At 50.2% G+C, this 27,500-nt stretch overlaps 2 protein-coding genes across 11 annotated transcripts in view; both read left to right on the top strand.

The window, feature by feature from the left end:
• Positions 1-22,787, top strand: part of LOC132470521 (polyhomeotic-like protein 2) — a 25,956-nt gene extending 3,169 nt beyond the window's left edge. For 3 of the 10 annotated variants that reach the window (XM_060069201.1, XM_060069204.1, XM_060069205.1), the window contains 10 exons: positions 1,887-1,955; positions 3,059-3,344; positions 9,967-10,286; positions 11,949-12,267; positions 14,494-14,723; positions 16,041-16,170; positions 17,532-17,643; positions 19,830-19,944; positions 20,875-21,256; positions 21,772-22,787. In XM_060069201.1, the coding sequence (XP_059925184.1) occupies positions 1,887-1,955; positions 3,059-3,344; positions 9,967-10,286; positions 11,949-12,267; positions 14,494-14,723; positions 16,041-16,170; positions 17,532-17,643; positions 19,830-19,944; positions 20,875-21,256; positions 21,772-21,926 (2,118 nt within the window). In that variant the 3' untranslated portion in view covers positions 21,927-22,787. Of the gene's footprint in view, positions 1-1,886; positions 1,998-3,058; positions 3,345-9,966; positions 10,287-11,948; positions 12,268-14,493; positions 14,724-16,040; positions 16,171-17,531; positions 17,644-19,829; positions 19,945-20,874; positions 21,257-21,771 lie in introns of all 10 variants that reach the window. The other 7 variants (XM_060069202.1, XM_060069206.1, XM_060069200.1 and 4 more) reach the window with 4 other exon arrangements.
• A 1,237-nt stretch (positions 22,788-24,024) lies between these two features.
• Positions 24,025-27,500, top strand: part of LOC132470954 (T-complex protein 11-like protein 2) — a 6,691-nt gene continuing 3,215 nt past the window's right edge. The window contains 4 exon segments of the mRNA XM_060069917.1: positions 24,025-24,340; positions 24,472-24,564; positions 24,816-24,948; positions 25,050-25,254. Coding sequence (XP_059925900.1) covers positions 24,489-24,564; positions 24,816-24,948; positions 25,050-25,254 — 414 coding nt within the window. The 5' untranslated portion in view covers positions 24,025-24,340; positions 24,472-24,488.

Genomic DNA, 27,500 nt, shown 5'->3' with positions numbered 1-27,500 from the left:
GACTGACTGACTGACTGACTGACTCAGTTCCTCACTCACTCCCCCCCCCCCCCCCCCCTGTGCCTGCGCCCAGATGGTGAGACCCGCTCACTCAGTCACTGACCGACTGTCAGCCTTTGAGGCCTGATGCGTGCGTGCGTCCGTCTGTCCTTCCTGTCAAGCCCTCCACCCTCCCCGCTGTTTGTTAGCGTTGGAATAAAAACCCAAACGCCGTGAACGATGCGTCGCTGTACTGAGGGGGGGGTTATGTTTTTAAACGCAAACATTAAAGATCTGAATGCGAGAATAACTAACGAGAGAAAAACCCCTTCCGAGCGGAGGAGGCCGTCGTTACTTTTAAACGCCCCCGTCTCCATCGGCAACATCATATGTTTTTAATATTCCCCTTCTTCATTAGTGTGTTTTTATCCCCGTCCCGACAGCTCGGCGTGGTTAACCACTGACGTCTCTCTCTCGCGCTCTCGCTCTCTCTCTCTCTCTCTCCCCCCCCCCCCTCTCTCCCTCCCTCCCCCTCTCTCTCTCTCCCCCCCCCCCCCCCCCCTCCCTCGTCCTGCTGGCTCTTACAGCGCGGACCCAGACGGAGGCTGTCTCATTAGAGGGGGGGCTAACCGCTCCGCTAACGGAGTGTGGCGCGGTTGGCAGCGTCTGACACGCGTCTCTCTGTTCCCACTGCCACTCGCTCGAAGCCCCCGCTTAGCTCCCGGGCCCGCAGACCCACACACACACACACACACACACACACACACACACACACACACACACACACACACACACACACACACACACACACACACACACACACACACACACACACACACACACACACACACACACACACACACACACACACACACAGGCGTCGGGTTTCATGTGCCGCCTGTCAAAGCCACGGGCTTTACGGCTGGCATGACGCCGCGTGTGAAATGTGCAGGCGATGCCCGTTCAGCCGATGTACAGACGTTGATGTGGTGGTGCAGCCGGCTCTCTTTATGTTAAGGCAACACGGAGACAGACAGACTCACACACACGAACTCACAGACACACACACACCCAGACAGACAGACAAACATAGACACCCGGCGCACTCGCATACACGCACTCACATACACATGCACACACAGACACACACACACACACACACAGACAGACGGACACACATAGACACTCGACGCACTCACATACACACGCACGGACTCACACACGGACACAAACAGACAGACAGACAGACACACACATAGACACTCGACGCACTCACATACACACGCACGCACTCACACACAGACACACACAGTCAGACACATAGACACTCGACGCACTCACACACAGACACACACAGACAGACACATAGACACTCGACGCACTCACATACACACGCACGCACTCACACACAGACACACACAGACAGACAGAAACACACAGACACTCAACGCACTCACTGAGTGCTGTCAGGGTGTGAGCTACTTGTTCTGAAGTGAGGCACTCATGCACTCCAGTACCTGATATTGAATTACAGGTACTGGCGTGCTATAATAGGTTCGGTTTGAGAGGCTGGCCACTGGCCAGTGATGGAGTCAGTGTGACGCCGTTTTGGATTCACTACGTCCAGCTCTCGGGGGGCAGGATGAAATGGGTCTCCTCGATCGAGGCCTTTTGATTTATTCATCGAGTTTGTTATATTTGATTTCTTGCTTTTTAATACTTTCACAATGGCACCTTGGGCTTTGACTGAACGACTATTTCCTTCCTTTTCCATTTTTATTCGTAGTGTACCATTTCTCTAATGTTTCCATTTCTTTGTAAGCATACACCCAATACATTCCATTAAGGAAAGACTTCAATCGTGTGTGTGTGTGTGTGTGTGTGTGTGTGTGTGTGTGTGTGTGTAGCAGGTTGCCAGGAGCCTGGGCCGAGCTGTCCCCCTGTCGTCTCAGCTCATCTTCACGCCCACTGCCACGGTAACGGCTGTCCAATCAGAGAGCTCCGCGCAGTCCTGCCAGGTACCGTGTCCCCTGGCAGCGCAACACATGGACCGGCTTCAGCCAATCAGAAACTGAGGTTACTTTAGTGGGCGCGTACCATTGGCTGATCAGCGTCTCGGACCAATTGAGTTAAAGAGCTTGCTTTTCTGATTGTCTGATTATCATTTCTGACCAATCAGTCACAGGGCTTGCTGTAACAGGACTTTCTGATTGGCTTGAATAGGAATAGTGTCACACATTACGGGGAATAGTGTCACACATTACTTGGTATAGTGGCACGCATTACTGGGTATAACAATATATAGCAAACGAAGCGCGCTACATTTGAACTCGTACCTGTTGACGTGACTTATTCAGATTTATTTACGTTAAAAAAAACAGACCGATTGGTTTCCTTGGAAAGGAATTGCCTCTTATTGCCTGAGCCCATCTGAATCGCGCACATATTTGCATATATATTATGGGGTATCCGAAGATTACGGATGCAGATCCATCGCGATGTATGCAAATTATTAAGGAATGCGTATTCCTTGGTTTGCAAGATATGGATTGATGTTAATCTATTATAGTGCTATTTACTGTCAAATATTGTAAACGTGACGTTGTGATACCACTTTGATATCCACGGGATTCAACTCGTTTGAACTTGTAGTAACGTGGCTTCGCCACTAGAGGGCATTGCATCACACAGAATACCAAAGTCCGATTTCAGTGAACTCATTGAAACATATTGGGGATATTTGCATTGCAAGTTCCCTCAATATTGAGTATAAGGGTACAAAGCGTCATGATTTCTTGCACAATAATCCTAAGGCTAATAATTCAAGAAGATTCTTTCTAGGAGACCACACTGTTATTCTCTCTATACTTGTATATCTCTGTTCTCTCTCTCTGCCTGCATCTGTCTCAGTCTCTCTGTGCCTCTCTCTGCTATTTCTCTGCTATTTTCCTCAATATTGAGCGTAAGGTTACAAATATATCATGACTTCTTGCACAACAATGCTAATGGTAATGATACACAAAGAGAAAATGGCTTCCCCTGGGATGACCTTTAACCTCCTGCTCCCGCTCCTCTCCAGAACCAGGTCCAGAACCTGGCCATGCGGGGCCAGCAGGGGGCCTCCATGGGCCCCCAGGCCCTCAGCCTGAAGCAGGGCCCGGTGCCCATCCAGCCGGCCGCCATGATCCGCAACCCCTGTCCCCAGGGCGCCGCCGCGGGGGCGGGGCTTGTGGGGAAGGGGGCGGGGCTGGCGGACGGCCCCCCGGAGGCGGGGAAGAAGGCGGAGCCGGAGGTGCGCGCCATCAACATGAGCCGCAACAACAACCACAACAATGTGGCGGCCGCGCCGCCGCTCATCGCCCCGGGTACGTCACCACGGCAACGTCACCCCTCCCACGCGGCATCGCCACGCACCCCACACGGCAACGCGGCGGCACACAAGCCACCACGCCAACGGCGCAGCTCACAGGCTAACATGCTAACACTAATGGTGAAGCGACATACGCTAACATGCTAACCCGTTAACAGTGCACCAGCATACGCTAACATGCTAACACGCTAACGCTGCAGCACAAGCTGACGCACTAACGGTGGTGCAGCACACATGCTAACACGCTAACGGTGCAGCACGAGCTGACGCGCTGACGGTGGTGCAGCACACATGCTACCACGTAGACGGAGCAGCACACATGCTAACATGTTAACAGCGCAGCTAATACGGCAGGCGTCGAGCACGCCACGCCGCTCGCTGTGTGCATCATGAACTCCGTCAGCGCGACTCTCACACAGATTGCTGAGCGATCATAAAGTTATATGGAGCAGTATAAATACAGCGACCTGTCTGGGGTTCATAAAGCACTAAATCCCGGGTATTAGACTGAGATTTGAGGACGGTTTAAGGTCTCCTGAGAATTAACTATTCTACCCCTCGTGTCAATGCGGAGCTCTACACCTCTGATAGATTTGAAGGGGTTTAATGATGCAACACGTCATTTGTTTTATTGATCCCAACTGATACGACCTTCGGCGTTCCAGGAGTGAAACGGTGGCATCTGTTGAGGTATGATGTCATGTGATCGCACGGGTCATAAGGTACCCTAATCAATAATGGTGATCGATAGCCTGTTGTCTTTACCACGGAGCGAGAGGTGAACACAAGAGTGTGCGTGCGTGCGCGACTTGTGCTGACTTGACATAAATGGTACAGCAGGGATGAGGGCAGAGCGAACCTGGATCCCCGCCACCGCACGTGTCTGGGCGGTCGCCATGGCAGCCGGCCCTGAGGGACAGGTGTCCTCAGGGGACCCAGGCAGCGGCCCCCGGTGGGCGGGACTAACGAGGAGTTCTTTAGTACACGGCCGACAATAAGGGCATGCAAATGATCTTTGCTTAAGGGCCTGCTACAAGACCATGATGGGGCTTAACCTTTTGTTAACACACACGCGTGTGTGTGTGGGAGGGTAGGTGTGTGTGTGTGTGTGTGTGCGCGCGCATGTGTGTGTGGGAGGGTGTGTGTGTGGGAGGGTAGGTGCCTCTATTGTGTGTCTGTGCGCGCATGTGTGTGTGTGTGTGTGTGTGTGTGTGCGCGCATGTGTGTGTGGGAGGGTAGGTGCCTCTTTTGTGTGTGTGTGTGTGTGTGTGTGTGTGTGTGTGTGTGTGTGTGTGTGTGTGTGTGTGTGTGTGTGTGTGTGTGTGTGTGTGTGTGTGTGTGTGTGTGTGTGTGTGTGTGTGTGTGTGCCTGTGCATCCGTGTGTGTGTGACCATGACAACAAACAGAAATCCTTCATGTATTGAAGCAGCCCCAAGGCCGCTCTGGAGCCCTGGAGGTACCGGCCTCTCTCCAGAGCGCTCCCCCAGACTGGACCAGATGTTCAGCACCGCTACGACCCAAAACGCCTGGGCACCGAGGCACTGGGTTGCCACGGTGATACCCCGAGCCCTGGACTCGAGTTTTTGGTATCAAAGACCCTGTGTGTGTGTGTGTGTGTGTGTGTGTGTGTGTGTGTGTGTGTGTGTGTGTGTGTGTGTGTGTGTGTGTGTGTGTGTGTGTGTGTGTGTGTGTGTGTGTGTGTGTGTTGTTATGTCTGCTAATGGTGAGAGGTGGTAATGGAGCCCTCAGACAGCGGAGGGAGGGGGGGCCTCTATGGGAACAGCCCCCCCTGAACACAGAAGGTGTGTGTGGGGGGGGGGGGGGGGTCGCCTGAATGGACCGGGGGCCAGCAGCTGTTCCGCTCGGCGGTCCGTTTTGTTCCCTCAGCGTTTGTCGTCACCTCCTCTTGGCAAACCGCGGCTATCACCCTTCTAACACACACACACACAGGCACACAGGCACACAGGCACACAGGCACGCAGGCACGCAGGCACACAGACAGACAGACAGACAGACAGACTCGCTCACACACAGACAGACAGGCAGACAGGCATGAACACACACACACACACACACAGGCACGAACACACACGCAATGGCGCAAACACACATAGAAACACAGACGCACACTCAGTCAGACGCACACAGACACACACACACACACACACACACACACACACACACACACACACACACACACGTACACACACACACGTACACACGGTACACACGTGTATCTCAAGCCCAGACACAATAAGAGGGTCTCACACCCACAGTGTGTGTGGCCCACTCCCAGTGGGGAGCCCAGATTTCCCCATTGGTCCATTGGATCTGGGAAAACCCATGAGGAAAACACATGACTCATTGTCTCAGTGTGTGTGAGGAAATAGAGGCTGTACTCCATGGGTACGACCAGAACTGGCTTTCAAAACGTTCAATACAAAACTCCTGCTTGATTGAGGAGTTATGTTATGTCCCTTTGTACGTAGAGATTAATTAATCAATGCCAAATTGTGTTTCTTGAGGTGAGATTTAAGAACCAAGTAGTCATCTTCTTTGTGTGTTATGCTGATATTCACATTTTACAATCAGTGTGCAAGCATTTTGCCCAACACGTTATCAATGACATGAACAATCATATTAAGATCACACATTTTGTCACTGTCGTCAGAGTGTAATGTTGAGATAACATGTAGCAGTCGTGCTCGGTTTGAACGCGTAAAGAATCGCAGCTCAGTGGTGAACGGAGGGCGGTGACAGAGTTTGAAGACGTGCCTTGCTCAAGGGAAGCAGGCCGTTCCCAACCGTGTGATGAAACGGAGTGAAAGCGAACGCGGTGTTGAAGGAGGCGAGAGAAGGAAGCGGCAGTGCACGCAACCCGCCCCGGGGCGGGTTGCGTGCACTGGAGTACCGATCACCCTGTTACCATGCTGCCGCTACTTGACACTGCAGGGTTTGAAGGGCGCGGTCCTGGTGGCTGTTTACAGGTGTACCGTGTGTGTGTGTGTGTGTGTGTGTGTGTGTGTGTGTGTGTGTGTGTGTGTGTGTGTGTGTGTGTGTGTGTGTGTGTGTGTGTGTGTGTGTGTGTGTGTGTGTGTGTGTGTGTGTGTGTGTGTGTGTGTTCGGCGCAGCAGCCTGTGTGTGTGGGGGAATCAGGGATTTTCCGAGGTGTTAAAAATGAATTGAATCACATGGGAAATGAAACCGTTGTCACCTCTGATACACGTGAGCAACACAATGCTGTTGGTCAGGAGGCCTGACTCCCGCCTGAAAGCTACCGTGTGCGATGGCCCCAACGTCGCAGCCTTCCGATAGCCCCTCCCTCGGTATCCTGCCCTAGCCCCCTACCTCACGTCCCGACGACAAGCATCTCGATTCACTGTCTTTCACTTTGGACCAAACTCTCTGCTCTCTGGGGGGGTGCTATGGTTTTAAATGACTTCCTCTCCTCCCCGGCCCCTCTCTGGTCCTCATTACGAGCCTGAGAAAGCTGTCCGGATCCCTGGGAGAGCTGATGGTCCTATCCGCCCCTCGGTCTCAGACCTCCCCCAGGCCCCCCCCAGGCCCCCCCCAGGCCCCCCCAGGCCCCCCTGGCCACTGTATCGATTCGACCCCCCCGTCCTCTGGGTGTCTGCTGACCGTCTGCTTGGGGTGTGAATCCTGAGGCCACACGTGACCTGAGGACCCTCTGATGACCCCCAGCTCGGCCCACCGGCGGCTGGTGGGCGTGTCCCTGCACACCACTCACCATCTGCTGTCACTCAAACCAGACGCTTCTGTCCAAGTAGACTTGGTGAAGAGTTGAGGAGGCATCGATGAGGAGTTGGGGGCTAGCTGCCTTGCTCAAGGACGCCTACAGCTAGACTCTAGACATCGGGGATCGAACCGGGAACCTTACGACCGGTAGTCAAGCAGCATAACCACTAGAATATCCTGCCCCCCCCCCCCCCCCAAAAAAAAACATTAGACCCTCCTACACACACAGACTGCTAATCCCGCAGAAACACGCACTCAGACGTTCCCAGGGCAGTCTGATGACAGTCCAAAAGACTCCTGGAGGAACGTCTACTATTTGTTTCCACATGAGGGCCCGGACTGTGGCTGCAGCCTCACGAGAAGAGGGGGGGGGGGGGGGGGGGGGGGTAAATACTGTTGGAAACCAGATGGAGGGTCGCCCACGCAGAATCCAGTGCGGGGAACGAAGGGGAGGGGAGGGGAGGGGAGGGGATTTTGGGGGGTGCGCACGCCCGGCTGGTGTTGTTCTGCCTCGCCGTCGTCGTCAGATCACAGGAGGACGTGTTTGTGTTTAATGTCCCGGTGGTGTTGTGGCCGCACCGACGTATCCACACGACACAAGCTGTCGGTGGGGAGTTCTGTCAGCTCCATCAGAACTCGCTTCTCCCCTGGGCGGGCAGGCAGGCAGACAGACAGGCAGGCAGAGCGCCTCGCTGTCTGCCCTGGGGAGGGGCGAGTCTGGTTCTTTCAGAGAATGGGGGGGGACGTGGGATGATCCTGTTTCAGCCTTTTTTTTAAAAGATGTACTAATAAGAGCATGAGTCATCTGTACTCACTGCTTCCTGGGTGGTGTGGGGAACATTTACTTTCTGTGTGTGGGGGTGTGACTGGTGACTCACCATTGACTACTACTAGAGTTCCTACGGCCCAACTTGGTGGATCTGTGGGAGAAAGAATAGGCCTTGGTGAGTTCTGTGTCCAGTGTGTTCAAAGTGAGTCCAGTGTGTTCAACGTGTTGCTTGTGTTGCCGGGCCACCTCCAACTGCATCGTGTCCATCCTGACCAATAGTTTAAGAACGGCTGCCCTAGACTATGGTGGCGCTACCGCCACTGGAGAAGGGTTCTACCGCCACTGGAGAAGGTTCTACCTCCACTGGAGAAGGTTCTACCTCCACTGAAGGGCTATACCTCCAGTAGAGCGCTTCTACCTCCAGTAGAGAACCACTACCCCAACTGGAGAGGTTCACCCTCCACTGGTGAAGCTACTCTTACCTCCACTGGAGAGCTTCCACTGGTGAAGCTTCTACCGCCACTCGAGAGCGTCCACTGGTGAAGCTAGGCCTCGGACTGGATTAGCCAACAGGGTTCTCTGTCAACATGGATAAGCCGACCAGTTTCCCCCCAACACGACGTCCTGCGATCCATGATAAATGAGCCATGTCCGGGCCCTCGGGTTGTCCCTCATCGGCTCTGACGAGTGGCGACGGATCACTGGTGGACGAGGTCTTTGAGTAATGGCAGGAGAGGCTAAACTACCCCAGAACGTCTGTCTTTCAGCGGGGTCGTCTTTCAACAGGATGGGGGTGGTGGCCAGCGAGGTGAAGGCAACAAAACAACATTTTTCTTTCGTTGATATTTTGGGGTTGTGTGGTGCTCCGAGATTTGAGAAGGAGGAAATAGGTTGAAGGTGATCATTAGGCAGACGTGGTTTAGCTAATGATGTCTGTCAGTGAAGTATGGAGAGGAAATGGCACCCCATTATGTGTTGTGCAACGTTGGACTCTTTGACCGTGCTGTATGAAGGGCTTCGATCTTTAAGTCCCTATAATGGCTGCCGACGCCATATCTCACTACAAAGGTGGTAATACAGTAGTTTGTGGGATTCAGGAAAGAGTCATGAATCAACAAGTTCTTGCCAACACAGTTGGCTGAAGTAAGTCATGAGTGAGACTTCAGTTTGATGCCATGTACATTTGGCCTAGTGGGTAGTTTGAATTCAGAAGTAGTTGAGTTTGAGTTTTGACTACCTTCATGCTGTTGTGTGTTGTACGTCCTGGCACTTAATGTACGCACTTATTGCGTAACATATTACTTGGCATCGTGTCGCATCATATCCTATCTAGTTTTGGGAATGGGTTAACCTAGTGTTTGTTAGTGCTTGGCATTTGGTTCTATGAACATCCTTACTGTACCGACAGCGGTATATTGTCTCTCTTCTTCTGACAAATGTACATATTGTAAGCTGCTTTGGATAAAAGCCAAGTTCCAACCCTGCATGTTGATATGCAGGGTTCCTAGTACTAAAGGGATCTTTAGGGTAAAGACCCCTGCCTGTTTCATATTAGGGCTTTGACTCCGAACTGCGTTATTCGAATATAATTCGAATATCAAAAAATAAATCAAAATTCGAACGAATATTAGGCAGCCCTTAATATTGGAACCTGTTATGGGCAGGCCAAGAGGGAGAGACGTCGGAGAACCCGACGCAGTCTATTCATAATGTTGTAATGACCACGGAAGAGGCAGTGAATGAAGTATTGATTAGACAGCGATTTATTAGACGCCTAATAGACCGTTGGAACACGCATGACCGGTAACCATAGCAACGCGGTAAACAAACCTTGGGAAGCCCAATCCAGGTCTTACTGAAGGCATTTAATGGTCAAAATATTATATTTGAATATTAATAAACAAACAAACTTCGAGTATGATAGTTGGGCAAAAGTCAAAGCCCTAATTTCATATGCAGGTTGTGTGTCTCTGGAGTTAGGAGCACGACTTGAGGTAGAATCCGGGCTGCATATCGGAAGATCCTAATGTCCTCAGAGGGGAAAGCCTTCAATGTAAATGTAACCCCCGTCGTCTCTCCCTTCTCCCCTCAGCCTACACCCAGATCGGGCCCCACTCTCTGGTCACCCAGCACAAACAGCAGCACCACCACCAGCACCACCAGTTTGTGATGCAGCAGAGCGCCCAGTCCTCCCAGCGGGCCCAGGGCCAGCTGCTGCAGACGGCCTCCATCCAGCCCTGCCCGCACCCCGTCCCCGTGCTGCCCAAGCCGGGGCCCCCCCCGCCCGCCGGGCCCTACCAGGCCACCATCTTCCACTCCACCATCAACCCCCAGGCCCTGCACGCGTCCCTGGGCCACGCCAAGGCCCAGCCCGTGCAGCTCACCGCCATCAACCTGCAGATCCAGCCCACGGTGAGAGCCCGCAGTGGGGGGGGGGGGACGCGCGTCGCTCTGGGGGCTGGACGACGCCGGTCCAAACCAACGTCATTTATTGTACACCAGAATAGTAGACTGGGAATACAGGCATGTTTAAAAAAAAAAAAAGACATTGCGTGTTTGATATTTGCCCCAACCGTAATATTAGCAGAGATGGGTTTCTACCAGGGCTTTGACTCCGAACTTCGTTATTCGAATATAATTCGGGTATCAAAAAAATAAATCAAAATTAGAACGAATATTGGAACCTGTTATGGGCAGGCCGAGAGGGAGAGACGTCGGAGAAAACCACGCAGTCTATTCATAATATTGTAACGACCACAGAAGAGGCAGTATTGATGAGACACCGATTTATTAGAAACCTAATAAACCGTTGGAGCACGCAAGACCGGTAACCATAGCAACGCCGGTAAACAAACCTTGCGAAGCCCAATCCAGGTCTTACTGAAGGCATTTAATGGTCAAAATATTATTATTAAATATTCGAATACTAATATTGATAAACAAACGAACTTCGAATATGATTTTTGGGCAAAAGTCAAAGCCCTCGTTTCTACCCAGCAGACGTCGGTGGTTTTGATCAGTTGAACAGATTCAACACGGTTTCATTGGGTTCTCTCACACCTGTACCGTTTCATCGGTGCTGCACGTTGGTTACTCGGTGTGAACACCGTTATCAGAGTGTGCCGGGGGTCGTTTCTCTTGTTTCTGTGAGTTCTGAGTATGTGGAGAAGGTTGTGGGTTTGAACCCCAAAGGCCGGAGCCTTCCTGTTGACACCTTAAGCCCTAACCCCCACCTGCTCCTTAATGACCTGTCTCTGAATTAAAGTACATTTTTATAAACATGTGCTGAAGGACTTGATTAAATTAGTAAATATTAAATATCTACTTTTGAGGACTCGTCAATAGTGTTGAGGGTTAAAAATGCATATTTTCTATATATGTGCCATTTGTCACCTTGAAACATCGTGCTGGGTGTCGCTGTAATCCGTGTGGGTGGGAAGGAAGGGACTTCCCGAGAGAGGACACTTAACAAAATGATTTGCATACGTTCTCCTGACGAGCTGATCGTGTTTCTCACGTTTCGGTCTGTAGTGTGCAAATAATTACAACTGTCAAACTGAACTGCCATTCACTGGCGTGTGTGCCAGCCACAGTGTTTAATCCTAGCTGGAAGTAGAAGGGCTGGTTTGAGACCCGGGAGGCAGCTCTTCACAACCATGTGCTACCATGTATTCAGGAAAATGAAAAAAAGTATTCATGAATCTAGAACTGTCAGGTCATCTCATAACGGATGTAATCTGTCATTATCTGGAACACACTTCAACAGCATGCCAAAGCCTATTCAATAGATTCCTTGTCCTTTAGTTGCTTTATTGAGTTGCCTCCTCACACTCCTTATCACCTCTAGACTGACGGATGGAGAGGTAAAGATTCCTTTACCTCTGGGTTTGGGGTGGGGGGGTGGGGGGGCTCCTTATCCTTTAGAGTGCTTAGGACTGGGGGGCGGGGGGGCGGGGGGGCGGGGGGGGTTCGTCTAATGTGGGTCTGTGAAGCCCTTTGAGTCTGTGACTGTGATTAAGAGCTCTACTCAAAAAAAGTGACTTACCCTTTTTCTTTTTTCCTTCTTCTTCTCAGGCCTCTCGAATGATCCAAGCCAGTAAAGAGAAGCCCACCTCATTGGTGGTAAGAGAAGCCGGTCCCACCTCCACGGCCTCGCCCCACCCCCACCCCCACTCCCACCCCCACCCCCTCCACCACCACCACCTGCACCACCACCACCACCACCACCAACAGCAGCAGCAGCAGCAGCTCCAACCGCAGCATCAACAGCAGCAACCACCACCGCACGTAGCTCCACCACCGCCTCCGCCTCCACCTCCACCCCAGACCAGCAAGCCCGTAGAACCGCAGCCCAAGGCCAGCCTGCCCGCTCCCCCAGCAGGGCCCACGCAAGGTAAGGAACTCCACATTCCCGTGTAAATGTTTCCTTCCCGATACCGATTCCCGAACTTGAGTATCGGTCGATGCCGACTATATACAGATGCATCATAAAGCATTGTAAATACTAAATAGCACTTTCTATTTATGACCGAGATAACTTCCACAGTTCTGGGTGCGGAGGCGAGAGAGGGTCTCACCGGAGCCCAGGCTAGCTCCTGACAGCCCAGCTTCGGGGAGACAGCTGTTGAATGATTGTGTTTCCTGGCTGTAGTTACTGCGCCGTCGTGTATACGGTTCAGCATGTACACTGTTCACCATATGGCGCGGTCGAGCAGTGTGATAATATTGCTTAAAATGTAAACAAGGTGCACTCGTCTCGACACAAACAACGGTAAATCACATGGATGTCCGTAGACGTAGGATGTTTTGACTTTCAAAATAAAAGCAGGGGTGTCTTTTCACAACGGATGGACGTGATGTTCTGGTTTTATCTTGAGTGTGTCTAGGCTGCTTTATCAGTAACTGGGACTGAGCGCTGGACAGGCTCACGTGTGCAATAGCTTTTCTTTGATGTATTCGTCTAATTCAGAGTCAACAGTCCGCCAAAACTCTTTTCCATCTAAGGCAACGTATAGAAAAACAGAAAAGCTTTTAAAGGTCTGGAATATGTTCGTATCCCGGAGATCGTATAGAATCTGTGACCACACAAGTAAAGTAAATAAACGGGTGGGCCGGTAACATATACAGGCTGTCTTCTGCTGTTTTAAAGGCTTTTACGCTGATTCACTGCAAGATGTCTGCCAGGAATCAAGCCCACTCATGTTTTGTTTTTTGTTCTGTCACCACATTCAGTCAGGCTGATCGTTTCAGTTATAAAACTTTTTATTTTTATGTTAATTAAACGCAGGGAGGGTCGTGTACAGCAAAGTACATGCCTGTACTTTTCTGTATCATATTATGTTATGATAATCCATAAGCATTGCCTCAAGAGAGAGACCGATGTTTTCTTGGGTCACAGTTGATGGCTGTGGAGGCGGTGCTTGTTGGCTGTGTTGTTCCAATAGTGGCGTTGTCGGTGGTTTGGGGTGTGATTGTCAGGGAGCTGTACCGCTCCCCACCGGGCCAGGGAACCCACTTCCTGCTGACTTATGGAATCTATTCTAAAGTACACCATGCGGTGTATCAATTAGACCAACATTTCTGGAGAAAAAAGGCTGGAAAAGTTATATTTAGGTTATATTTGAAGCCTATTCGTCTGGCGAGGAGGTTGGACTTCTTCTGTGGACTAACGGTCACAACCATACATTAGGTCAGATGGACTTTGGGCAACTAAAAAGTGACGAACAATTTCACTAAATTACACTAAGACGGTAATAAGCGCTCGGCTGTTTTCCTAAAGCCCACGATCGGAAATGAATTATATTTAAATGTAAATCCGTCCCTAGTTTCGTCATTCCATTGGAAAATATGAGCCGTGGTTGCCCGTAAGAGCCGCCTGGGTTTTGGTGTTGAGGCGCGCCGTAGCCCCGGGGAACCGCGGGGACGTGATCGGGGAGGGAGGGAGAGGGAGGCGGCGCCTCGCTCGGGGTCTCCACGGTGGATTCTCCAGCGGGAGCGCGTCAGTCAGCTGCTGCACACGCCGACTGTCTGCTGCGGGGATCGGGGGAGCAGAGCCCTCTGGCCGGGTGGATGTGGATGTGTTCGCCGAGTGCATGTGGAAGTGTTCGCCGGGTTGATGTGGATGTGTTTGCCGGCTTAATGTGGATGTTCTGACTCTATGGGAGTAACGGAACAACGCGTTTCTGGTCGGATGCAACACGCTGCTTTTGTGTTTTCGCAAAAGTTAAGTCGATCGGGAGCCTTGTCGCCAATTGTCTTTGGACTCGTCTCTGATTAATTGACTCATTTACTCGGGAAAATTGAACAATTTGCCGGTCGTGTGTGGATTATTTCTCGGTTTGCTTGTTTTGAGCGGGTCAGCAGGTGGATCTCAGGACTACAAAACAAAGCAGGTGGATAAAAAAACACGTTTGCTGTTTAACGTTAGCACTCATAAGTGCGCTTCATTGGGACATGTTGGGGAAAGGCGGGGCTGTACAAGTTCCCCTGCAGTTATACATTTACTAAGCTAATATTATAGCGAATCAACGCTTGCTTGCATCGATCACCAAAGCGCGCTTCTCTCTCGGCTAAAGCGCGCTTCTACCCCGGCTAAAGCGTGCTTCTCTCCCGGCCACAGCAGAGGGGGTTTCGGACAAGAAGCCGCGGACTCCCCCTCCCCCGGCCGCTCCTCAGCCCGCTCCCCCGGCCATGACCTCGGGCCACGGGGACGAGTCTCCCGCAGTGACGGCCAGCGCGCCGCACAACGGGGAGAACAAGCCGCCCCAGGCCATCGTTAAGCCGCAGGTGCTCACGCATGTCATCGAGGGCTTCGTGATCCAGGAGGGACCCGAGCCGTTCCCCGTGTGTGTAAGTCTCACTCTCTTCTCTCTCCTCCCTCCCCCCTCTCCCCTGCTCTCTCCCTCTCTCCCGCTGTCTGTATTGATCTTTTCGTCCGTCTCTCCATCTTTCTCTGTCTGCCTGTCTCTGTCTCACTGTTTGTGTCCGTTTCTCTGTCTCACTCTCTGTGTCTGTCTCTCTTTCTCTCGATCTCTCCCTCTCTCTCTTTCTCTCTCTCTCTCTGTATCTCGATCTCTCTTGTCTATCTCTGTGTGTATCTCTCTCACTCCCTCTCTCCCCCATCTCCGTGTGTCTCTCCCTCCCTTGGTCTCTCCTCTCCTAGCAACGCTGCCCTACTGTAGTAAACAAACCTATCATTCCCAAAGCAGCCCCCGCCCCCCCCTCCCCTCGGGGACCGTTCAGGGAGTAAACACTGTCCCCTTCCTCCTCCTCATCGTCATTACCATCATCATCACCCTCTGTTTAGGAAGCCTATTTAGAGCAGGTTATATCGTTGTAGGAGTGGGTGATTTATAGTCTGGAGGCGTGTAGTGCTGAGGAAACGGTACAGGTGTCAGAGAACTCAATAAAACCGTGTTGAATCTGTTCAACTAATTTAATGGTAGGGCAAATATCTAATCTATCTGATGTATTTTTTTAATATGCCTTTATTCCTAGTCTACAATTTCGGTGTAGAATCAATTATGTTAGATGGGCTGGCATACATTGTAATAATTATTGGACCAACTAAAGTAAGGTCAGAACAGCTGTACTTAAAGATTTTGCGAAAGATCGGAATGACAGTTGAGAGATGATAATTCAGTTCGGTTTTGACCTACGTCTCCCCCTACTGGACATCTGTCGCATTGCCCAACCGATGTAGTTTAGAGCGAATGGCAAATATGTCATTGATACCGATCACTACATCACGATATGGTTGAACTGCAGACAAAGAAATTAGTGTCTGAACTATTTCTTACAAAAAGAGTCCATCTTGTTCACTTGTTCACAAGCTTGACCATAGCAATAGAAAACTAGCTCTAATGCATTATAACAATCTGATGGCCGTCTATTTTAATCTATTTACCACAAATGAAGGATGTAGTTGAGCTTGTTACTAGACTAGTTAAATAAATAAATAAGGTTACAGTCCTTCTGTTTTTTTATTTCATTAATCAAAACAACCCATTCATTATAGCATAGCAGCATTTGAGCTACATTTAGAATGATGTGCTAGGATTGTTGATGGCTCCACCCCGGGTGGTGCTGGTACCAGTGCCCCTAGTGGTCTCTCCAGTGGCTCACGGTCGTCGTCCCCCCCCCCCCCTCCTCCTGGTCCTCCCCCAGGTGGAGCGTCTCCCCGTCCTGATCCACAGCCCCAGGAAGTCGGACCACCAGCTGTCGGACGACCCGGACAAGACCCCCGCCAGCCACGCAGCCAACACGGACTCCGAGCCTGATGACCTGATCCAGCACGGTACAACCCCCCCTCTCCCCCTCTACACTCACGCGCCTCCACCTTCATGCCCGTCCGCCTGGTTCTCCAGGGAGCGAGCAGTGTTCCCGTGTGCTCGCCCAGCAGACAACGCCGCCGTTGGAAGGGTCACATGGCGTTAATCCCGTCTGGGGACAACGATCAGGGTGTCCGCGCATCCTTAAAAAGTCTTAAAAAGTCTTAAATTCATGTTTCTAAATTTAAGGCCTTGAAAAGTCTTAAATTCTTTCCAAATGTTATATGCTGGTCTTAAATACTGTAACTCAAGGTCTTTAATTTGTCGGGGCATTATTTTTCTAGTTTGACTTTTCAGGAAGGACATGTAGAGAGGCTTCTTTCTTGCTAGCTGCATATATAAATGATTATCTGCGTGCTTGCTAGCTAGTCTGCGACAGGTGAATGAGTCTCATTGAGTGACACACACGCTACGCTTGGGTTATAATACAGCAGGATCCCCCCCACCATTGCGTGTTTTAGGTCTTAAATTTCATTCAAGGTGGTATTAAAAAGGTCTTAAAAAGTCTTAAATTTGACTTGCTGAAATCTGCAGATACCCTCCTACCATTTTTAAGAGGAATGTAATCAAATGATTCCCTAATTCTTAAATGTTTGACCGTTCCTATTCTAAAATAAGGTAATATCTCATTTTGGGCTGCACTGCTCATCCTACTGGTTCTTGGTTTGCATTAACAAAGTCATTTAGTGGACGCTGAATTGCGTTGAAAGTGTGGAAACAGGTGGTTGGTAGGCCTCTTGCCGTGTGTGTGTGTGTGTGTGTGTGTGTTTGTGTGTCGCTTTAAGCCCTGTGTGTGTAACCCTGTGTGTGTGTGTGTGTTATAACCCCTGTGTGTGTGCGTGTGTGTTGCTTGAAGCCCTGTGTGCGTGTGTGTGTGTGTTATAACCTGTGTGTGTGTGTGTGTGTGTGTGTGTGTGTGTGTGTGTGTGTTATAACCTGTGTGTGTGTGTGTGTGTGTGTGTGTTATAACCTGTGTGTGTGTGTGTGTGTGTGTGTGTGTGTTATAACCTGTGTGTGTGTGTGTGTGTGTGTGTGTTATAACCTGTGTGTGTGTGTGTGTGTGTGTGTGTGTGTGTGTGTGTGTTATAACCTGTGTGTGTGTGTGTGTGTTATAACCTGTGTGTGTGTGTGTGTGTGTGTGTTATAACCTGTGTGTGTGTGTGTGTGTGTGTGTGTGTGTGTGTGTGTGTGTGTGTGTGTGTTATAACCTGTGTGTGTGTGTGTGTGTGTGTGTTATAACCTGTGTGTGTGTGTGTGTGTGTGTGTGTGTGTGTGTGTGTGTGTGTGTGTGTGTGTGTTGTAACCCCCATGTGTGTTACCCCTGCAGATAAGGAGGAGGAGGATGAGCCCAAGCTGACCTGTGAGTACTGCGGCTGGGTCGACTTCGCCTACAAGTTCAAGGGCTCCAAGAGGTTCTGCTCCGTGGTGTGTGCCAAGAGGTACGTCCAGAGGGGTCTCCAAAGGGGGTCCTGGGGGGGCCTGGGTGGGGGGTCCACATAGTGGAGCAGATGATTGTGTTCCTGTCTGCTGTTTTATTGTTGACTTGAATAGACTATTTTAATAAGATGTAAATAATGTTAAAGGTGCACCTTTAACATTATTTACATCTTATTAAAATATAGATTAGACTATATTTGGAGTTGATTGTAGCCAGGTATTCTCCTGTGTAGTTTTATATCCTTGCTCTTTATCGTTGAATGTAAACTCCATTTAGTTCTTCAGAGGATCTGATTATAGAGAAGAGCGTGTTTATAACTGGAGTGGTAAGGTGTTGAAGGCCCGGTATGGAGCATTCTGCAGACGCTTTTACCCAAAGCGACTTACAGTAAGTAAATTTGTCAGAAGAGGGTGAAACAATATATGGCTGTCGGTCCAGTAAGGATGTTCATAGAACCAAGTGCCAAGCACCAACAATCACTAGGTTAACCCATTCCCCGAACACGACAAAGACAACTAGGATAAGAGGCTACACGATGCTAAGTACTATTTTTAAGTGTCAGGACGTACAACATACAATAAGTGCGTACATTAAGTGTCTGTCCTGACACTTAATGTACGCACTTATTAGGGCTGTAACGATACACCAACTCAAGATTCGGTTTGTATCTGGATTTTTGTCCCACGGTTCGATACATCCCATGATTTTTTTTAAATTTAAAAAGCATTTTATTTAAACGACACTTATAACGTATAACAATTGACTTAATGTAACATTTAATAACAAATAATTTGGAACACTGAACAGATTTGAACAGAAGAATACTATTAAAGTATAGCTAAATTAATAAATAAATAACCAAAGATTGCAGTTGGCGGATGCTTGCAGGTAGGCAAAAACCCTCAACTAGTTTGGTGGTTTAGTCAAATATCCTATTAGCGCTTCTTATTAGGCTATGTAGCTTAAATAATGACATAATCAGGCCGTATAGAATGCAACATGTTTAATAGCCTAACTTTCAATAGATGGTAAAAAACATGAACGTCTAACATGAACGTCGCAATAACGAGGCATAGTGTTACGAGTAGCATATGTGTGTGCGCGAGAATGGCAGTGTGCGTATGTTTGTGTGTGAGTATGTTTGACATCAGCGAGTGAGTGGACGAGCGAGCGCGAGCAGTAGCGTGTGTCTAGTGAAGAAGCGAACGAGTCCGGTAGAATAAAGTACCCATCCTGTCAATAATCGGTGGCCGCTTCATTCCGACCTATAAGCAGACAAACTGCCAGTCAAATCACACAAAACAATAGAGACAGGGATCACACAGGCAAATTTTTGCGCGCGTGGCCCACTCTGGATAAATGTCGTTCATATCGCATGTGAGGATTTCGACGGCTGTGGAGAAATGCAATCCTCCGTAGCCACGGAGAGCTGTCATCACAGAGGGCATCTCGTCGCATCGATAAGAGGGGGCGGTGTCAGCAGACTAATATTTAGACAAATTATTAGCAAATTTCAATCTGACAATTTGAACGCAGAGTTCGAAAGGGCATATCGCGCTTCTGCCTTCTCACACCGCGAGACAAGTTCGTGGCTTTGAGTGTCGTGATTTCGGTTTCGATACGCGTATCGTTACAGCCCTAGCACTTATTGTGTGTTGTACGTCCTGACTCAGGACGCACAACATACACTAAGTGCGTAAGAGGGTTGTGGCGGGGTAATGGGCGAGGCTATGCAGAGTCTAGGTGGAGATGGGTCTAAAGGGGACGGGGAGAAGGGAGCCGTCCTCACAGTAGAGTGTGTCGGTCCAGGGGGGTCCTCACAGTAGAGTGTGTGTCCCTCCAGGGGGGTCCTCACAGTAGAGTGTGTGTCCCTCCAGGGGGGTCCTCACAGTAGAGTGTGTGTCTCTCCAGGGGGGTCCTCACAGTAGAGTGTGTGTCGGTCCAGGGGGGTCCTCACAGCAGAGTGTGTGTCCCTCCAGGGGGGTCCTCACAGTAGAGTGTGTGTCCCTCCAGGGGGGTCCTCACAGTAGAGTGTGTGTCTCTCCAGGGGGGTCCTCACAGTAGAGTGTGTCCCTCCAGGGGGGTCCTCACAGCAGAGTGTGTCCCTCCAGGGGGGTCCTCACAGTAGAGTGTGTGTCTCTCCAGGGTGGTCCTCACCGTCGAGTGTGTGTTTGTGTTTGGCCCCAGGTACAACGTGGGCTGCTCCAAGAGGATGGGGCTCTTCCGACCCGAGCGGAGTAAACCCACCAACCACTGGCGCAAGAGGACCCAGGCCCGGCCCGCCAGCGAGGCCAAGAAACGGGTACGGACCCCGAGGGGCCACGGGGACGCTGCTCGCACTCCAACGCGCGAGTGTCTACGTCTCGTCCTTTCACTGATTCTTTATGCGTCTTTTACTTGTGGTTATGCGAGAAGCGGTCGATAAAACAGGACTCTGCTGAACTTTGTTCCGTTGCACAGATCCAACTGCTTGAACGCACACGCGCAAGCAAACCACACACACACGTACACACACACACGTACACACACACACACATATATACACACGTACACACACAGACACAGACACGTACACACACACACACACACAGACACGTACACACACACACACGTACACACAGACAGACACGTAGACACACACACACACACACACCCACACACTGTGTACTGTTGTTGTGGTAATAAGTTCCCTATCCCCCTCTGATCAGAAGTGTCCTCTTTGCACTTCCCGGCGGCGTGTGGCTCCATGGATTATTCAGCTTCTTCTCACTCGGTTTCCTCTTTTCCATTAACCTTCCGATGTCGCGAGGCGCTGACTCGGCTGCTTGCATAATGACTCGGATTAACAGAACTCTTTCGGCGTTTCCTGGAAGAGATAAGACGCACTTTATTAATCCCTGATGGGGAAATGAGGGGAAGTGACACGACATTAAAAGGAACCAAACTATCACGGAATCACCGTTTTCTGATTGGTCGAACGGCGCCACTGCGGTCGTCTGGCCTGTGTTTGGCCCCGGCCAAGATTGGGACGGACACACACACACACACACACACACACACACACACACACACACACACACACACACACACACACACACACACACACACACACACACACACACACACACACACACACACACACACACACACACACACACACACACACACAGGGTCTTTGATGTGCAGTACTTCTCCCTAACTCCCCCCTCTCTCCCCCCCCCGTGTCCCCCAGAAGTCCCCCCCGTCCCCCCACCAGACGCAGGGCGGCTCGGTGTCGTCCCCCCACGCGTCGCAGCCCAGCCAGGACGGCTCCACGCCCTGCTCCGACATGTCGAGCTACGAGGAGCCCCCGTCCCCGCTGTCGGCCGCCAGCTCCGGACCCCCGCCCCCGGCCCCCGCCAACGGGCCCCCGCCGGCGGCCCCGCCCGCCGCCGCCACCTCCGCCCGCGTCCTCCGTCAGTCCGGCCGGGGGTCGGACCCCGAGGTCCTCGAGGCCCGGGACCTGGACCACCACCGCGGCGGCGGCGGCGGCGCGTCCCCTCGCCACTTCCTGCCCTGCGACCCCACCAAGTGGAACGTGGAGGAGGTGTCCGAGTTCATCCGCTCCCTGCCCGGTCAGTGGGGGCTCTGAGCACTGAAGGGTTTGGGTCGCTCTGTGATTGGTTGTCAGTCTGTCCAATGGGATCCGGAGGGGACCTCCTCTTTGGGCGACGCCCCTTGGCGACGCCCCTTGGCGACGCCCCTTCGAAGTCCAAAATGAATCACGAATTTCCAGCCTGATATTTATGAGCAAGTGTACTTTATGATTCACATGTCGCCAGATGATTCACTACATGAGGTATGAAAAGTGATTACAAGCCGTTTGGAAATTCTGCCTCTTCTGACAACACAAGGGGGCGTACCAGCCTAGGTGTGTGCTGGATAGATCAGTCTACCGGCCTACCCAGTGGACTGTAGCAAACGTTGCTATCTATCCAGCACACATCTAGGTGGACACGCCCACTAGTGACGTCAGAAGAGGCCGGCTGGTGACCGTTGATCACACCCACACCTGGTGGTTTATTATATGTCCCCCTTTTAAAAACGACGGCGTTGGATCGGGTCAGTGACGGGTCTGTTCCCCTCGCAGGCTGCCAGGAGATTGCGGACGAGTTCCGGTCCCAGGAGATCGACGGGCAGGCCCTGCTGCTGCTGAAGGAGGACCACCTGATGAGCACCATGAACATCAAGCTGGGCCCCGCCCTCAAGATCTACGCCCGCATCAACATGCTCAAGGACTCCTAGCCGGCGACCCCAACCAGCCCCGGGCGTCTTGTCCTGAGTGTCTTTGTGTGCTGGTGGGCGAGCGAGGCAGGGATGAGTGGGAGGGGAAAGAGAGAGAGAGAGAGAGAGGACGTGACGTGGGGTTGGCCCTCGGTCCGGACCAGGCCTGTCTGTGAGGTCGTGTCACGGAGGTCGGGGTTCGTTCTGAGGAAGAGGAGGTGGGAGGTCTGAGGGAAGAGCAGGGTGTTTTCAACAACAACGTCGCCCGCACCGTTTGTGTGGTTCCCCGGAAACCCGGCGTTGTTTCGGTCGTGCGGTGCAATCGGCACGGGGAGCGGGAACGCCGAAGGATACGTTTGTGTTTTGAACTTAACGGAAAAAAATAATGGATTTTTTTTTTTTTTAATGCAATAATTGTACGAGGGGACGAGCAGCCGGGTGTGACCCCCCCCCCCCCCGTCAGGGCGGCGGGGTGACGACCGGTTCAGAGCGGAGGAGTGGCTCCCTGGGGGGCAAGGGGGGGCGCCTGCTCCTTGAAGGAGGAGCGCATTGATGCAGTAATTGCTATTTCGGTACGGTGTGTGTTGTGTGGATCAGAGCAGACGCTCCGCTGTCGGAATAACCTCGGCAGAGCGACGTCCTGAATACATATCGCCTCCTCCGAGTTCAGCTTCTCAAACAATGTCTGCCCCCATTTTCTTTTTTAGAATCGATCATCTTTTTTTGTTTTTATTTATTCCTGGCGTGTCAGAGAAGCTCTTATTATCAAAGAAGTCTTTGTGTGTGTGTGTGTGTGTGTGTGTGTGTGTGTGTGTGTGTGTGTGTGTGTGTGTGTGTGTGTGTGTGTGTGTGTGTGTGTGTGTGTGTGTGTGTGTGTGTGTGTGTGTGTGTGTGTGTGTGTGTGTGTGCGCGCGCGCGCGCGTGGGCCCGTTTTGACACGGCGCTACTTTTAGCACTTGCTCGTGTGCGGCGGGTGTGTGAGGCTTCGAGGCAGGGCGTGTCACGTGACCTCTGAACGTGGCGTCCCTACGTCGCGGCTCGTGAGCGGCGTTCGCTTTCTAAGTTATCGTTTGTTTTTCTGTTTTTGTATCGTTATTTTTTTTAAATGTTAATATTAATATTATGAAATATGCAATTATGTACATACTATAGCTTGGCGGATATTTGTAATGTTTTGTTTGTTTTTTATATATGTGTTTTGTGACTGTAATGAAAGGCTTATGGTTTTGTTTTCTATACGAGGCTTTTGTCAGATGCTTGTATTTATCAATGGAAATATTTCTTACACATTTTTCAATGATAAAATAATCTGCAAAAAAAACATCTTCTCCTTGTCTGTTATTTAACATGAGTATGTTTAATCAGTCGTTACGAGTGGAGCAAGTCTAAGCAAGTTTAAGTGCAAATTTAAACATTACAATTAACCATCATACTTTATTGTGTAGCCTACAATAAACAGCTAACATAGAAACGAGTACCAAAGATCTACAAATATAACCCACAACATGACCTACATGAACCAGTTAATGTACCGGTACATTGAGATTAATGTAGGTAGCAATTATGAATCCCTGCTATAAGAACGAGGTTAGTCTGATGATGACTAACCATTCAGTGTTCTAAGAAGAGACATCGGGGAACTATTAAAATAACCTATCATTTACTAAATCAAGGCTCCACATTATTGCACACGATAGTATTACAAAATGCTGTTTCATAGTTATTCTTGATCATTATACTATTATGGAGGAAAACTCCAGCCCTGACAGGACCTATACATACAGTTTCATCATAGTCATTCTTGTATAGTTATTCTTCTATATAGCTCATAGTTATTCGTGATCATTATACTATGATGGAGGAAAACTCCAGCCCTGGCAAGACCTAGGCATACAGTTTAGCTCCGTTCGACGGTTCACGCAATAGGCCAGATAGTACCGCATTGTTCCACTGTTTCACAATAGATCTGCGGTGAAAGAGGAACAACTTGTCGTGAACATTCTTGATCTTACAAAAAAAGGGGGGCGGAGGCTGAGGTGTACACTGCAGACACGCCCACTGTTTTGATTCAACTTTGGACTGAGCCATTCTCGGGAAATGTGTGATATTAAAACAATCAGCATTTCACTTCAATTAGTGTTGCTGCAAAACTGGAATGAACTGAATGTCTTTGAATTCTCTTTCGTTCGCTTAGAAATGCAAGTTGAAACCAAAGTCCCCGGCTGGTATACCCGGTCCGGACTGCCATTGGTCCGAATGGTTTGGCCCGTTTTTAAACTCCAGCGCGGATGTTGTTTTATCGTCCGCCTCAAACATCCCAAGTTAAATCCCATGTTGACGTTACACCTCAACCTCTGACTTCCCCTTAAATGCATAAGTGTAATTTCCATGGTTTGATTGTTGATTAGATCCATTCCTCTGAAAGCCAGTGTTTGGTAAGTAAGCTGTTAAAAAAACTATTTTAGACATTTTATTGCAATACAAACTGTATTGACTCAAAGGTGTATTGTACACACATGCTCGACATAGTTATTTTAAACGCGTGTATCGGTCCATTGTTTATCAGAGCCTGTTGCAGCCGCGATGCCGAATCACAGAGAGGAACAGGCAGACGAGCCCACGGACGTCCCCCGCCTGGAGGAGCTCGAGTCCCCGCCAGGTAATCCACTTAGTCAGCCTCACTATTTATGGATCCTATTTGAGGAAGATTAGATATTTGGCTTAATGCTTATCCCCCCACTTGCGTGTCTTTATGTGCGTGTGTGCGTGCGTGCCTGTGTGTGCGTTTGTGTGTGTGTGTGTGTGTGTGTGTGTGTGTGTGTGTGTGTGTGTGTGTGTGTGTGTGTGCGTGTGTGTGTGTGTGTGCGCGCGCGTGTGTGCGTGTGCGTGTGTTGTTCCGTCTCTTCTCAGGCAGCCCACCCCAGAACGTCTCCATGTCCCATCTGATGGAATTACAGAATTGCGTTTCAAACCTCAGCCTCGCACACGAAATCGTTGTCAACCAAGACTTCCGTTTCAAATCCTCCAGCCCGCCCAAGGACAGGCACGATGAATAAACACTCGAATAAACACATTCCGAAAATGAATATAATCAATACATCACGGTTTGAATTGTTTCTGATGTTTGTCGTGTTCCTGCGGCAGTCTGGAGGGCCGGGTGGCGGAGATGGTGCACCGGGCCTTCTGGGACGTCCTGCGGGAGCAGCTGGAGAGCAGCCCGCCCGACCACCGCCAGGCCGTCCCGCTGCTCCGAGAGGTGAAGACGGTGAGTCCCGCCTGGTCCTCAGCACTCACACCTCAGTGTCATGAAGCGTCTCTCCCACACGCCTCCTGCGTTAAATGCATGTTATAAGCTGATACCTGCGTTTTCCTTCAGAGGTTAAATAAAGTGTTTTCTTCTTATCTTATTTCCTGTAAACGGTTACCTGATCGACAGGAGCAGGCTTTTCAATCTGATTTTAGTGAGTTGAGTGATATATATTTCAATGAGGATGTTTAAAGAGGAATTGGCCCTTAGCCCCTATTGAAGAGCTTTTTTCTTCAATAGGGGCCAAAAAGGATTACATGTTAATAACAACTTTAAGAAACAACTTTCCACGACCATGGAAAAGTTTAGAGGGGCTGACCCCCTTGCAGTTCAGTTTGAGATATTATTATGTAGCTGCCAAAGTATTGTATAATTTGTGATTTATATTCAGTTATGTAATTTTGAGAAAGGCATTGAAGTGGCGAACTCAAAGAGCTCCGTTTCGTTGTGTTTTGCGCCCCCTCTGGTGATGAGCGGTATGGCTCCCATAGCGCCACCGTGACCCAGTTGGTTACATTCATAATACTGCAAATGCAAGCGCTTTCATCAGCGGGCCACAGGCTCAATGCCCATGTGTTGCCTCATTTTAGTAAGATAGTGACCTAATAGACATTTATTTACATGAAATCCTAGAAAAACTTCAACATCGAGGCCCACGCAAACAAACAAACCAACAGCAAACAACAACATTTCCACTGCAGATGGTGGGACCTTGGGTTAGTGGTTCTATTTAAAGTGGCTGACAGTGGGTCATGTGACTGAGGCAGTCATGTGACCGCGTGTTTACGGAGCTGGCACCTGCCACGACAGATGTTTCCATTAATTAGGATCACAACATCTTAGCTAGCAGCTCAAAGTCTCTCTCTACAGCTGCTACCTGGTCTCATTACACACACACACGTGCTCACACGTGCACACACACACACACACACACACACACACACACACACACACACACACACACACGCACACACACACACACACACACACACACACACACCACACACACACACACACACACACGCACGCACATGCAGAAACCCACACACGCGCACACACACACACAACCGTACACACACACACTTACAGAGACACACACACACTTACAGAGACACACAATTACAGAGAGACACACACATGCACACACACACACACACACGCACGCACGCACGCACACACTTACAGAAACACACACACACACACACACACACACACACACACACACACACACACACACACACACACACTCTTACAGAAACACACACACACACACACACACACACACACACACACACACACACACACACACACACACACACACTTACACAGACACACACACACACACACACAGAATCAAACAAACCCACACATACGCACACACTCAGGATCTCTTTAGACTTGCCACACGTACCCTTTAAAGCTCTTCTAATATCGAGGTGTTTCTTCTATTATCCCCAAACGTGACCTGAGCAGCGAAGAAGTCATTTAGTTCCATGTCTCTCTCTGAGGACATTAGGATCTACCGATACGCAGCCCAGATTCTACCTCAAGTCGTGCTCCTGACTCCAGACAACACAACCTGCATAAGACAAAAGCAGGGTTCTTTATCCTAAAGATCGCTTCAGAGTTAAGAACCCGTCATATTAAACAGGCAGGGTTCTATACCACGAAGGGATCGATAGGATAAAGAACCCTGCGAATGAAACATTTACATTATCACACATTCAGGGCATTTAGCAGACGTTTTTATCCAAAGCGACTAACAATAACTACATTTGTTAGAAGAAAGAGTAGCAGCAATATATATCGCTGTCGGTACACTAAGATGTTCATAGAACCAGGTGCCAAGCACTAACAATCGCTAGGGGTAACCCATTCCCCGTACACAACAAAGATAGGATAAGATGCTAAACAATACTGTCCTATATTTTGGAAGTACTATTTTTAAATGCAAGGACGTACAACATACATGGATGTGTACATCTGCATAAGAGGGGGGTTGGGGGTACAATATTGCCTCATATTCACCCATTCACGCACCGACAGCGGAGTCAACCACGCAGGGCGACAGCCAGCTCTTCAGGAGCAGTCAGGATGAGGCGTCTTGCTCAGGGACACCTCGCCACTCAGCTAGGAGGAGTCGGGGATCGAACTAGCAACCTTCCGGTTCCCAGCCAACCCGCTCTACCTCCTGAGCTGAATGCCGCCCTTTGCCGGTTAAAACACGTCTAGTTCTGGTTTGTGTCACGCTGAGACTAACCCCCGTTGGGAGGGTCCCCCTCCAGATG

This window comes from Gadus macrocephalus, chromosome 13, assembly GCF_031168955.1.
Source record: "Gadus macrocephalus chromosome 13, ASM3116895v1".
Classification (NCBI taxonomy): domain Eukaryota; kingdom Metazoa; phylum Chordata; class Actinopteri; order Gadiformes; family Gadidae; genus Gadus; species Gadus macrocephalus.
Note: the sequence above shows the minus strand (reverse complement) of the source record. Positions and strands in the feature narration are given on the sequence as shown.